Source organism: Acomys russatus, chromosome 26 (assembly GCF_903995435.1).
Source record: "Acomys russatus chromosome 26, mAcoRus1.1, whole genome shotgun sequence".
In the NCBI taxonomy this organism is placed as follows: Eukaryota; Metazoa; Chordata; class Mammalia; order Rodentia; family Muridae; genus Acomys; species Acomys russatus.
The window spans coordinates 4,340,473-4,354,264 of record NC_067162.1 but is presented as its reverse complement, the minus strand read 5'-3'; the positions used below and the strand labels follow the sequence as shown (position 1 = coordinate 4,354,264).

Genomic DNA, 13,792 nt, shown 5'->3' with positions numbered 1-13,792 from the left:
GGCACGGACACGATGAACAATGTTCTAGAAGCTGCCAAGACAACACCGAGGTGGGGATGTTGAGCGCTCAGGCGCAAGCGGCGGGTGGGATGAAGAGAGCGAGCGCCCGGCGTGCGAGCCCTTGCACCGCGAGGCGCCCTCCCTGGGTACACAGATAAGTGAGTCAATCATTTCCGCCCGCCCGCCAGTCCGTCCTGACTTAAGTCGTCTGACCGCGGGGACCGAGGCCTGCTATTAAGACTCCTTCCCGTTCGGTCCGGAGCCCACTTCGAGGATCCGCTTGAGTCACCTGGATCGGGCGAGCCGAGACCGGGGAGACGCAGGCGCCCTAGCGTGGAGGGCACGGACTACGTTCTCCACGGCGGCCGCCTCGGAAGGAAGAGGAGGGGCGACTGCGCGTGGAGAAGAGAAGGAAGAGGCGTCCGGGGAAGGGCAGGGAGGAGAGCCGAAGGCGCTGGGGAGGGAGAGCAGGGGCGTGGGGGAGGGGGCGGGGCGGGCGCGCCCGGGGCGGGGCGGGGCGGCGGGCTCTGCAGCTGCCGGGGGCTGCCGGGATTGGGGAGCCGCGCCGCGGTGCAGTCGCCTGGGTCGCTGGGCTCGGCGGGACATGAGCGAGCTGCTGTCTCCGCGCGCTCAGCCCAGCTAGCCGCCCGCCCGTCCGCCACCGCCTCGGAGTCCAAGCTCGGCCTGCGTCCGTGCGCTCCGCCGCAGTCATGGGGCTGCAGCCCCTGGAGTTCAGCGACTGCTACCTCGACAGCCCGTGGTTCCGGGAGAGGATCCGCGCGCATGAAGCGGAGCTCGAGAGGACCAACAAGTTCATCAAAGAGCTCATCAAGGACGGCAAGAACCTTATCGCTGCCACCAAAAGTAAGCGGGGCCCGCTCGCGTTCTGGCTGCGGCGTGGCGAGGGAGGCGGGGAGGAGCGTCTTCCCGGCCCGTGTGGGATGGCTCTGTGCCCCTAGACCGGAGTAGTTGGAGATTCCTTAGGGGGGTAAGCTCCAGGACATTTCTCTCCTTAGGCGCTTCGGGCGCGTCCCCCTTCCCGCCCCGGCCCCTCGGTGGCGCGGGAGCCAGGAGCGGTGCGTGGGAGCTGCCCCGGGGCTCCCGCCTGGCCGGGCGGAGCACGCCTCGGCGCCGGCGGGACCCAGAGGAGACTCGGCCCGGAGTCAGGCTTTAGTGCGCCCTAACGTTGCTCCCAGCCTCTGGCAAATCCGAGACATCAATCAGCTAAGACAGTTTTGTCTTGTAACCTTTCCAAGAAAATTTCTTGGAGATTCTTGGGAGACCCTGCTTGTAATTGAGTTCTTCAAAAGTTCCTGAAGTTACACTTAACTCTTATATATTCCTTTTCTGCCCCGCGCGACTTCCCCGACCTGAGTCCCTCATGTGCTAAACCAGAAAGTCTACCTGGCTTTGTGCTGCCTTGTGCACATTCCTTCTGTACTGTGCTGAAGCGGGTTCAAAGATTGGGGGTTGAAAGGGTCAGTGGGCAGACTGCCCCCTGCTTCTAGCCGGCAGTGCTTGTGAGTAAGTAGGAAATTCCACTCTCTTCAGGCTTGATGCCTTCCACCTCAGTCCAGTGTTCAAACAAACAAACAATCCAACAACGCAACAACCCACCTCTGAAGACAGCAGAAAGAGAAGTGTTTTTGGAGTCCTAATGAGCCTAGGAGTAGAGGCCGGTGCAGAAACAGTTGTGATGCTCCACAAACGGGGAGAAGTTAGTTCTCCAGGGCCAGGCACTGGCATCCAGGCCATGCTGGAACCCCAAGTGCCCCTTTTTTTTCCAAATCCCTTTCTTGAGTCACTGTGAGCACCCTGTTTCCCCTTAAAACACCTGAGCGGGCAGGAGCCAAGCACCAGGGGTACTACACAGCCCCTTGGGTCGGTGTTGCTTAGGTTCCTTGGTTCAGTAGTCGCCGCCGCCGTCACCGGGAATTTATTCCATGTGCTTGTACACCCTCACCACACCGGTTTGCATCTAGGAAGATTAAAACGTACTGAGGGTTCCTTCCATCTACCCGGTCAAGTGCCTGGCCCAGTTAATATGCACTTAATGAATGAGTTGAAATGTTTTTTAATGGGAAGAATTGAGTGGAGCCATCCCTGTAATTTGGGAAGCAAGTCACTCAACTTCCCTGGACCTTCTCCAAGGCACCTTTGGTTCTGTGACCTCTTCAGTGTTGCGGAGCTGGCTCGGGAATCCCTTTGGGATGAATGGGTCATGTGCCGGGTGGCTGTGCAGGCCTTTGCCTTTGAGTTTTTCTGTGCTAGGCGGGACACGGGAGAAAAGTCTGTAAACGGGGAGCAATGACCACAGACAGTGAGAGGAGTGGGGAACACCAATGGCCTGTGACGTCTTCGTGTTCCGGTTTCTATGGCCCACTGTTAAGTAGCATCACTACATGGGGACATACGTGTACCTTAAAAAAAAGGTGTTTGTGTGCTCTTGTACCATTGTGCACGTGCGAGGTCAGAGGTTAGGTCTGTGGAGCTGGATCTCCCTTTCTGTATTTATGTGGGCTCTGGGGTTCAGGCTTTGGTCATCTCTCTCCAGCTTGGTTTGTTGGCTAATAGGGACACGAGGAGAGGGGCAGATGGCAGAGTCAGTTTGGCCATGGGTAGGAAGCTATTTCTGTGACTGTAAGCTGCTCCGCTGGCAGGAAGCATGCCTCATGTTCCTTAGGCAGCCTCTGTGTGTGTGTGTGTGTGTGTGTGTGTGTGTGTGTGTGTGTTAGCTTGCCTCCTCAGAAGGTATACCCTCTGGAAATTGTGGCTTGCCGTCTTAATCCTTGTGTTTGGGGTCAAAGATGGGACACAAAATGGATGATCATCTTTAAGAGGGCAGCTAGACAGTAGTATCTTTTTATCCGCATCCCTAACCTTAGGTTCTTTCCCACAATAAAAGCTTTAGAGGATGCTCTTTTGGCAAGTGGGAAGGACTCTGGCCTTTTCCCACTTGGCCCATGAAAGTGGTCCTTTCGTTCTTAGCAGAGATTATAAGAGGGCAGAGTTTAAGTAAGGAGACCTGGTTTGGGCTTCTCACTATGGGGTCTGGCTTGGTTGGGCGGGTCATGCAGCTCTTGCCCCGCCTCCCGCGCTGCACCACTTGGCAGCATCAGTCAAGTTCCCTAGCATTTGGAAACATGCCGATGAGGTCACTTAACCAGTTGTCTTTCCATAACTTTGGATTCTGGAGATGCAAGGAAGGCTATTAAGGGGAAGGAAGGGTCTGCAGAGCAGTAATTGAGCTGGTCAAGATTGCCAATTTGCCTGTTTCTTTTTGTTTTGTATATCTGTTTGCAGAACAAGGCCTTTTGTGCTTTTCTTTGGAATTTGTGTTTAAATGATTTCTGTTCTTTATTGTCTTGCAAGAAGACATCTTGTCTTGACTTTTGAGTGTCTCGAACCATTTTTTCAAGATTTATTTATTAATTTATTAAGTATGTATACAGTGCACCTTAGGTCATATTATAGATTGTTGTGAACCATCATGTGGTTGCTGGGAATTGAACTCAGAACCTTTGCAAGAAGTACACCGGGCGTGGTGTCGCACGCCTTTAATCCCAGCACTTGGGAGGCAGAGGCAGGTGGATCGCTGTGAGTTCGAGGCCAGCCTGGTCTACAAAGCGGGTCCAGGACAGCCAAGGCTACACAGAGAAACCCTGTCTCGAAAAACAAAAAAAAAAAAAAAAAAAAAAAGAAGAAGCAGACAGTGCTCTTAACCACTGAGCCATCTCTCCAGCCCCTTGAACCGTTTTTCGAACCGTTTTTGAATCCTTCCATAAGTGTTCCAGGAAGTTGAAGGCCCGAAGGCTTCCTGGTGAGTTCTCTCCATGGCTGCAGCAGGAAGTAATACTGTAGTTTAATGCTGTGTGGGCACCCCCGAGAAGTCCTGGCCTTGCCTGTACTTTCTGCAGCCAATTCACTCCAGTCTGAGGGACATTTTTGCATTATCTGTACTCTGCTGAGTTCTTCAAATAAAGGATACGAAACAAGACAAGTGGCAGTGCCCTGCTGCCGTCCTAGTGTTTCAGAGGCTGATGCAGGAGGATTGCAAATTTGAGCTCACTTTGGTTTACAAAGTGAGACCCTATCTTAAAAAGCTAAACTGTCGAAGGCCTGGATAGCTGGGTCAACAAGTAAGAGCACACACTGCCCTTCCAGAGGACCTGACTTCAGTTCCTAGCACCCCATCAGATGGCTCGCGAGCACCTGTAACTCCAGGTCCTGGGGGATCTGACACCTCTGGCTTCTGTGGCACCTGGATTTGCCTGCACGTACATTCCCCTTTCCCCCAGACACATACGCAAAAGTAAAAAAAAAAAAAAAAAAAAAAAAAAGCTGAAGGGATTAAAAAGAATAAGTGGCAGTAGTTTGTGGCAGGGCACGGCAGGGAAAGACTGATGGAAGTGTTAGAACTCAGCGGTGTGGAAGAGAGAACCATGTTGGATTGGAAACAGCTGAGAAGAAACTGGAACATCTGCAGTGGGGGAAGAATGAGGTGGCCAGTTTGACTGACAGGAATGAGAAGGTCAGCGTCTGATTGCAGATCAAGGTGGGGATGGGAGTGCTCCCCCCGGAAAGCCACAGGTGGGGATGGGAGTGCTCCCCTGGAAAGCCACAGGTGGGGATGGGAGTGCTCCCAGGGAAAGCCACAGGTGGGGATGGGAGTGCTCCCAGGGAAAGCCACAGGTGGGGATGGGAGTGCTCCCCTGGAAAGCCACAGGTGGGGATGGGAGTGCTCCCCCGCCCCAAAGCCACAGGCCTTTGACGGAAGCGCTGCATAAGGGGAGAGATGGTTAGACTAGAGGGCGTGTGGTGTGTGTGTGTGTGTGAGAGAGAGAGAGATTTGGACACGGCATGGGGGGGTGGGCTGGAGGAGCTCCAGAGAGTCAGTGACTTATGTGGGAGATCGGGAGATCATCCACTCACTTCAATGGACTCTTTGTTCCAATGGCTTTTTAGTCCTTGCTTTTGTCATTCCTCCCCTCGTGTAGCATGACCAGTGTCCTCTTTCAGAGCAGTGTAAAGGACCGTGAGCTTTCCAGGCGGTGCCTGGTTTTAGGTGCTTGTGATCGGTACGGATTTCATACTCATAACACTTACGTTCCTGTGTGTTTAATCGAGAGTGCCTGACCTGTAGGGAGAACAGCGACAGCCAGCAGCCCCAGGCATTGCAAGCTCGGATGGTCTGGTTCAGTGTGAGCCACCCACCCCCACCGTGTACAACGGGTCTGCCCGGCCTGGGATCTGCTATTTCTAGGTCTCTCTGACTTAGTGCCTTATGCTTAGTTTCAGAGAGGCAAACACGAAAACCCCCTTTCTTTCTGTGTGCTGGGTTGGGGAAATCTCTTACGTTGCCCGTACATGTTATGCTGAGATTTGAGAGATTGGGAAGACTGTCAGCTCTTTGTGCATGTGAGTGTTAATGGGTCGGAGGAGGCTGACTGAGGTGGTGTGGAAGGTGCTGGAGCCCATGAGGTGCTTGTGCAGAGGCTCCCACTGACCCAGGAGACACTTTCCCCTCCACTGGGCCTGATTTTGTCCAGATGAAACAGACACAGGAACTTAGGGGATAGCTTTGGTTGATGTCACTTGCTTCTGGATCAGTCCCAGCCCTAGGACACAGGCAGGAGAGGCTGGGCTTGTGGAAACCGAGAGCAGGCTGAGGAGCGCAATCCATTTTCTTGGTCTGGCAAGTTGTCCTAATGTTGAGCATTCCAAGGGCTGGGGATGTAGTTTAGTCCGTAGAGTGAGGTTTCATCCCCAACACCAGTGAGTCAAGCTTAGTGGCATAGGCCGTAATCCCAGCACTTAAAAGATATAGGTAGGTGGATCAAAAGTTTCTGGTCATTCCCTGCTACACAGCAGGTTTTAGGCCAATGTGAGATACATAAAAGGGTGGGGATTCCAATTCTAGTGCAGATGACTGACAGGAAGCCTGCTCGGGTGGGGGGTGGCGGGTAGGAGGTTGCCTTTTGTCAAGAGGACCAAAAAGCCACTTTGGACCATGAGTGGAACCTGTCTGAGAGTAATGAACTAATTACATCTGCGTTCATGGTGCAGTGAGTGTGAGGCATGGATTGTTTTAGGCCTGAGGCCACATCTGAATATTTGTTAAATCCTAGTAGGACAGTTTGTGTTGGTGTTCTCCTCTTTGTTTTGTTGGGATTGGTCTTGTAGATTTGTGCTAATGGGCTACTAAGTGGAAATGAGAGCAGTATAGAAAGTAAAGTATTTGAAAAGCTCATAAAATTACAAATTTATGCCAGGTGTGATTGTGCACGCCTTTAATCCCAGCCCTTGGGAGGCAGAGGCAAGTGGATTACTGTGAGTTGGAGGCCAGCCTGGTCTACAAAGCCAGGCCAGGACAGCCGAGGCTACACATAGAAACCCCTGTCTCAAAAAACAAAACAAAACAAAACAAAGCAAACAAACAAACAAAAAAACCAAAGGGAGAAAAAGAAAAGAAAAGGAAAAAAAAAACCTCTACAAGTTCAACTTTTTCCTGAATAGAAAAATGTGCATGGTTTTTGTCCTGAAGAACTCACCAAGGACCTCCCCCACCCCTACCCCCATTTCCCACTGTGGACAGGGCCTCACCTGGGATAAGCCTTTAGCTCGCCCTGCCCTTGGAGTCTATTTCAGCAGCCTGGTCCATTGTAGGAAAGTAGGGTGGCTGGGAAAATAATTAGGATGGGGTTGGAGCTGGGTGGAGGGCAGACTGGCTAGGAATGCTGTTCTCACCGCAGGTGGTCCTTGATTCCTTTTAGAGTGGGTCCACCAGTGGCAGGGCATTGCTCCCTGGGAGTGTGGGCTGTTCCCTGAGCTGATGTCCTTGCGCCTTTGTGAACCATCCACTGATCTGTCCCATTCCCTGGGGCTTCTTTACCTTTGCTTGTTTATTTGAGAGGCAGTCAAGGCGAGCAGCCTGGCTGGCCTCTAGGCTATGACCTTTCCCCCACCCTTGTGAGTGCTGGCTCCTCACAGGCTTTCCTCTGATGACCATGGCAGGGAGGGAGGGAGGACCTTGCTTTGCTTTTTGGTGTTTATTCTTTTTTTTCTTTTTCTTTTCTTTTCTTTTTTTAAATTTATGTGTGTTGGAGAGAGGGCATCAGATCTTGGAGTTACAGACAGTTGTGAGCTGCCATGTGGGTGCTGGGAATTGAACCTGGGTCCTTTAGAAGAGCAGGCAATGCTCTTAACCACTGAGCCATCTCTCCAGCCCCCTTGGTGTTTATTCTTTACAGCAGCTGTTGAGCCAGGTGTTGTTGCTGCTGTGCTTTTCTTCCCAGCGCTGAGGAGGCAAGACTGACTCAGGTGACCCTCGAGTATGAGGCCAGCCTGGTCTTCTTAGAGAGTTCCAGGACAGCTGAGGCTGGTTACAAAAGTAACCAGAACCAGATGAAAGAATCAAACAACAGGCAGTGTGGCCTGTCCGTCCCGGTCCAAATGAAGCCACCCAGTAACAGTGGGGCCTGGGTCCAGCTCAGTATAGTTGTGAACGTGTTTCATTAGGTTACTACAGGGGCTGGGTTGACACGTGCAGAAGTGTTCAGAATAAACTCGAAGGTAACAACCAGGTTATATCATCTATGGGGGCTTTTTCTCGGTAAAGAGGCTGCTGTGGTTTACAGAGCACTTGGCTAACTTTTTTGATACTCACTACTCCTAAACAATGTGTTTGCCCCAATTACTGTTACTACTGAGCAAGAACATAGAACTGTCAGACTCTGGAAGGAACCACATTCTGACAACGCTGGAATGTTCTAGAAATAAAATAAGTAAAGCTCACTGATGCCTTGGGGGAACCCGATTCACAGTGATGTGAGTGTCAAGTCGGAGATGTCACAGAGGCTGTTGTTAGACCCCGAGTGGACTGTGCACAGCTGAGGTGCGAGCAGCCAGGTAGGGCTGTCCCCAGCTGCCGAAGGTTGAGATGGTGACACCAGTGACCAGAACATTAGAGACTTCACATTACTGGGCTGTGCTTGGGGACATTAAGTCATTCTCTCTCATGCTGAAAGACCATAGCCCATTAGCGGCAGTACTTGTCTTTGCTAAAGGAATTTCACAGAGAAGAGAGAGAAGAGCCAGGCGTGGTGGCGCACGCCTTTAATCCCAGCACTCGGGAGGCAGAGGCAGGCGAATTGCTGTGAGTTCGAGGCCAGCCTGGTCTACAAAGTGAGTCCAGGATGGCCAAGGCTACACAGAGAAATCCTGTCTTGAAACAAACAAACAAACAAACAAACAAAAAAACAAGAGAGAGAGAGAGAGAGAGAGAGAGAGAGAGAGAGAGAGAGAGAGAGAGAGAGAGAGAGCTGGAGAGAGCTTGTCCTGAGAGCTGTTGGGCAAGCCTGGCCTGCACCAGGTGTGCTCTGTTACTGTAAATTGAAGTTTGAAGGAGTGCGGATGTGACCTTGTATAGATTCATCAACTTTACAGCTGACCACACTTTAAGGTAACAGGGTCTTTTGTCTTGTCCGAAGTCTCTTGTTAGAAGTTTAAACATGAAGACTGTATCTTCTGGAATTCAATGTCCTTCAACTTCGCCTTTGATTTTCTAAAAGCTTTGGTTTTTTTTTTTTTTTTTTTTTTTTAAAGGAAAATTGCTAAGTTGGCTTTTGTTTCAATTTTGGAGGAGGAGTGTTGAACTTCCCAGATTATTCTGAGTAAAAGTGTCTTGAATGTCTTACTTGATTCCTTTGAAAATGAAACCTCGGGGACAAGGTTTATTTTTATTTTTTTTAAAGATTTATTTATTATGTATACAGATCTCATTATAGATGGTTGTGAGCCAACATATGGTTGCTGGGATTTGAACTCATGACCTTTGGAAGAGCAGTCAGTGCTCCTAACCTCTGAGCCATCTCTCCCGCCCCGACAAGGTTTATTTAAATGTACACTTAAAAAACTTTTTCTTGGGCTCAGTAGAACACATGTTACTTTTTGCAGAGGACGCAGGCTAGGTTCCCAGCGCCCACATGGTGGCTCACAACCATCTGAAACCCCAGTTCCAAGGGATCTAGCCACCATCTTTTGATTAATGTACACACCAGGCGTGCACATGGCACACACACACACACACACACACACATACCAGCTGGTATTTACCTCCCTGCAAAGCAGAAACTAGCCAGGCGTGGTGGCGCACGCCTTTAATCCCAGCCCGCGGGAGGCAGAGGCAGTTGGATCGCTGTGAGTCCAGGATGGCCAAGATAACATAGAGAAACCCCAGACGGGGACTCTCCATGCAGCTGTGGATGGTCTGAAGTGTTCTTTGTGGAGGAAGTTGTCCTTGAACTCACAGAGGTCCTCCCGCCTCCGCCTCCTGCTCAGAGGTCGCCACACCACGCTGGCCGCTAGAGCTTAGTAGTTTAATACCGCAGTTCCAGCATACTTACGTGATGGTCTTGTACATAGATTCCATTTGGGAGATTTAGCTTACTGATAGATAGTTTTGTTGTATTTTTGAACAATGAACAACATTCATACAGTTTAACTGATGTTTTTGCACCTCGTATCTGCTTTATATTTATGTATCCCAGCTCCAGGCCTTTACCTGTAGAGAACGTTCATTACAAAAGCCTTAGTGTGAGAAATTGCAAACACTACCTTTGAAAATGATCTGTAACTAATGAATCCATGGAGTTCTTAAGACTTTTGAGACGGTCATGCTCAGACCCTGGGCCTGTGTGTGTGCAGGGCTAGTGCTGTACTACTTAGGCAGAGCTCTAGGACTAAATTGTGTTTTCCATATTTTGAGTTATTAGCTCAGTGCTATAAGCAGAGAAAACCAGTGTACATTTCATGACTTGAAAAATGACTGACTGGTCTGAATCAACAATAAAAAACCTTGAGAACTTTTTTTTTTGAATTGAAGTTGGGCTTTGAGCATTAGAATGTAAAGGCAAAATGATAGTTGTGTTTCTTTTTTTAAAAAATATTTATTTATTTATTATGTATACAGTGCTCTGCCTCCATGTATACCTGCAGGCCAGAAGAGGTCATCAGATCACATCATAGATGGTTGTGAGCCACCATGTGGGTGCTAGGAATTGAACTCAGGACCTCTGGAAGAGCAGTCAGTGTCCTTAACCTCTGAGCCATCTCTCCAGCCCCTGTTAGTTGTGTTTCTAAACACCTTGTACGTGAAAAACTTCAGCTTAGGTGGAAGGCGCGTGAGTGTGAGCCGCTCAGGTGGGAGGCACGTGAGTGTGAGCCGCTCAGGTGGGAGGCGCGTGAGGGTGAGCCGCTCAGGTGGGAGGCGCGTGAGGGTGAGCTGCTCAGGTGGGAGGCGCGGGAGTGTGAGCCGCTCAGGTGGGAGGCGCGTATTTGTGAGCCGCTCAGGTGGGAGGCGTGGGAGTGTGAGCCGCTCAGGTGGGAGGCGCGTGAGTGTGAGCCGCTCAGGTGGGAGGCACGTGAGTGTAAGCCGCTCAGGTGGGAGGTGCATGACTGTGAGGCAAATACAAACAGAAGCCAAGTAGAGAGCCAGGAAGATGACGGAGACAGGAGAAGGAAAAGGAGTCTGTCACCCTGAGCCCAGCTCAAGTCTCTTGCCGGCAGCAAAGCAAGAATTGCACGTAGCACAAGGTAGAGGGTCTGTCTCCCCTCTTAGCTGTGAATCTGCATGTGGAGGGTGTTCCTGGAGCCCCTGTATGGCCCCAGTGGCTTCTGCGTCACGACATACCTAGTTTATCTCATTTATATGTAATTTATCTTAAGAAAAAAAAAAAAGGAGAAAGGATTCCACTGCGGCTTTTTGAGATGTGACCTGAGAGTCACTGGGGTGGCACACATAAATGGCTAGTGTTAAGAGAGTTAATTAATTGCTTATCCACGCCTCCTCTCCCTCATTTTCTGCCCCCCACCTTTCTGCAATCTCTTGGAGAAGCCCACGCCCTTGCCAACCTTCTCTCCCCGAGTCACGTCTTAAGGCTTAGTGGCACATTACAGTAGTTTTACTGAGTCCCACCTCTGCTTCGCAAGCTCTCGAGGGTCCTGCAATTCTTTTCTGTGTTGAAGTCATGAGTCAGGGTTACTGCATGACTACTGACAACCCTCAGGCTGCTGGAAATGGCTGCCGGGAGCTGCATCCCCTCACTGCTGATAGACCCATGGCCTACTCAGCTTGGTTTCCCAAATATGGAAACATACTTCCTTGATTGGCCACAGAACTGCTTCTGCATCAGCGCCCTTGTTCCTGAACAACCAGACAGAAACTTTGGATGCTTACTTTCTGAGAAACAACCAGACAGAAACTTCGGGTGCTCACCTTCCGAGGCAGGAGTCACACCCATCTCAACTGCCTCTGACCTAGCTAGGTTGGCCTCCCCGGTCCAACTAGAATTTCTTCCCTCTGTTTCCTGAGGAAGATACTAATCCTGAGCCACTTGGTATTTCATCTCGGAGTGTGGTTCCTCCTCACTCACTGATTTGCTCACCCACAGGCACCTCTGCCCTTGGGTACTGAAGCAATGCTGTCTGGGAGCAAGTGGTGTTGAGGTGGGTAGCTGGAGGAACTTGATTAGCTGGGGTGGTGTCCCCTCAGGCCTGCATGCAGGATGTGTAATGGTTTCTAGACAATTGAGTGCTTTTTACTCGGGCTGTGAAGTTGGCGTCATCACATAGCAGCTGGTACTTAACTTAAGCCCTCAGCACCTAAGGTTTCTTTATTAGTCAGAACTCTCATTGGTCATTCATTCATTCATTCGTTTGTTCATTCGCTGGCACTCACTGTTTGGGTCAGGCTGGCCTCATTGGTCCCCCTGCCTTAGCCCCCTCACTACCTTGGCTGCAGGGGGCCCTTCTGAGCCTGGTGAGTGGTAGTATTTAGCGCTCACATCAAACATTTTTTTTAAAACATTGGCGAACTGTTTATAATCATTATTAAGAGAACTCTGTCTAGCCAAGTGTGGTGGTGTAAGCCTTTATTTAATTCCAGGACTTGGGTGGCAGAGGCAGGAGGATCACTTCGATGAAGAGGCTGGTCTGGTCTACACTGTGAGTTCCAGGCTAGCCAGAGATACATAGTGAGACCCCAGCTCAACAACAGAAAACTGTCCTAAATTCCTTTGATTGACTGGACAGTGTAGCCTTACCAACAAAGATGATGACATGGTCATGGGCTTGTTTTTTCTTTTGAGCTGACAATATTTTGAAGTGCAGAGCTGAATACAGGCCTCTCATTGATAAAATAGGAAAGTCCGTCTGAAGGAATTTCTGCCTAGTCATAGGTGAAGGTCACACACTGAACCCCCTGTACAGCGCCAGCGCCTTCTGGTTTTCAGATTATATGGTTGCCGCTGCAGCCTGTCTAGCAGCCACTGTACAATCTCATTCTATCAAAGGGAGGAGAAGAAAAACAAAAACAAAAACAAAAAAGAACTTGCAAGATTTGAGAATAAAGCCTAAAGTGCCTGGGAATGGAGTACCACTGGCATGTTAATATAATTATTTGAGAATCAGACAGATAGTACTTTTGTCACTGTGACAGATGGCTTTGCTGTGTTTTGTGACATGCAGGTCAAAGGCAGCAGAGGTATTAAGTCACAAGTCACAGAGACAGAAGCCGGCTTTGCTCGCTGTGTGGCCTCAGGCCAGTTGCCTGGTCTTCTTCTTCTGTAATATAGGGACGGTAGGTAAAGTGAACGGACTCGATCCGTGCAGCGTTTTAGTCTTCTTTTTTAACGTTCGGGAAAAGTAGTGAGCTTGGTATGTGTTGCCAGTACAAAAAAGTTTAAGGGGAGCCGGGCGTGGGTGGCGCACGCCTTTAATCCCAGCACTCGGGAGGCAGAGGCAGGCGGATCGCTGTGAGTTCGAGGCCAGCCTGGTCTACAAAGTGAGACCAGGACAGCTAAGGCTACACAGAGAAACCCTGTCTCGAAAAACCAAAAAAGTTTAAAAGCGGGCTGGAGAGATGGCTCAGAGGTTAAGACCACTGCCTGCTTTTCCAAAGGTCCTCAGTTCAATTCCCAGCAACCACATGGTGGCTCACAACCATCTATAATGAGATCTGGTGTCCTCTTCTGGTGTGCAGGGATATGTGCAAGCAAAAACCTGTGTACTTAATAAATAAATAAATCTTTTTAAAAAAGTTTAAAAGCTTGTTTATCCTATGTATTTGTATTTGTGTCTATAGGAGAGAGGTGTCACCTGGTGTTGCTGAGGCCTGCTGGTGCCACCTCCTTGCTAGAGGAGACTTTATACACAAGGTAGAGTTCCAGTGATGGTTACTTAAGTTATCTAAAAGGTCACTTCATTTATGTTGAAGTATAGAATGCTCTGCCATAGTTAACAGGACTGACTGGTTCCAGGGCATGAAAGGAGACAGCAGAGACACAGAGCTTCCTAGCCAGAATCTGGGTCCTGAAATATTTTGAGTGCTGACAAGGTGCCAGGTGGAAAATTCTACACCATGCAACTTTTTTTTTTTCTGCATAAAATTATTTAAAATTGTCTTTTGCACACATGCATAGGTTTTTTGCTTTTGCTTTTGTTTTTTTAAATATGGAACTAATAAATTTGGTGTTTTGAGTTGGGTCTCAACCCAAATCTAAAAATCCTGAAACACTTTTGGTCCTATCTATCTATCAATCTATCTATCTATCTATTTATTTATTTATACGGTTTCTCTGGCTGTCCTGGAACTTTCTTTGTAGACCAGCCTGGCCTCAAACTCACAGAGGTTGCCTGCCTCTGCATCCTGAGTGCTGGGATCACAGGCGTGCGCTACCCCGCCTAGCTGGTCTCAGGCCTTTTGAACAAGGACCACCCACTCATTCTGCAGTAA

General features: G+C 49.7%; 1 protein-coding gene across 2 annotated transcripts in view; it reads left to right on the top strand.

The window, feature by feature from the left end:
- The first annotated feature begins 660 nt into the window (after positions 1-660).
- Positions 661-13,792, top strand: part of Arhgap10 (Rho GTPase activating protein 10) — a 261,328-nt gene continuing 248,196 nt past the window's right edge. For both annotated transcript variants that reach the window (XR_007833198.1, XM_051169161.1), the window contains exon 1: positions 661-864. Coding sequence is in view for 1 of the 2 variants with exons in the window: in XM_051169161.1 (XP_051025118.1) it covers positions 711-864 (154 nt within the window). In the remaining variant the exon portion in view is untranslated. The remainder of the gene's footprint in view (positions 865-13,792) is intronic.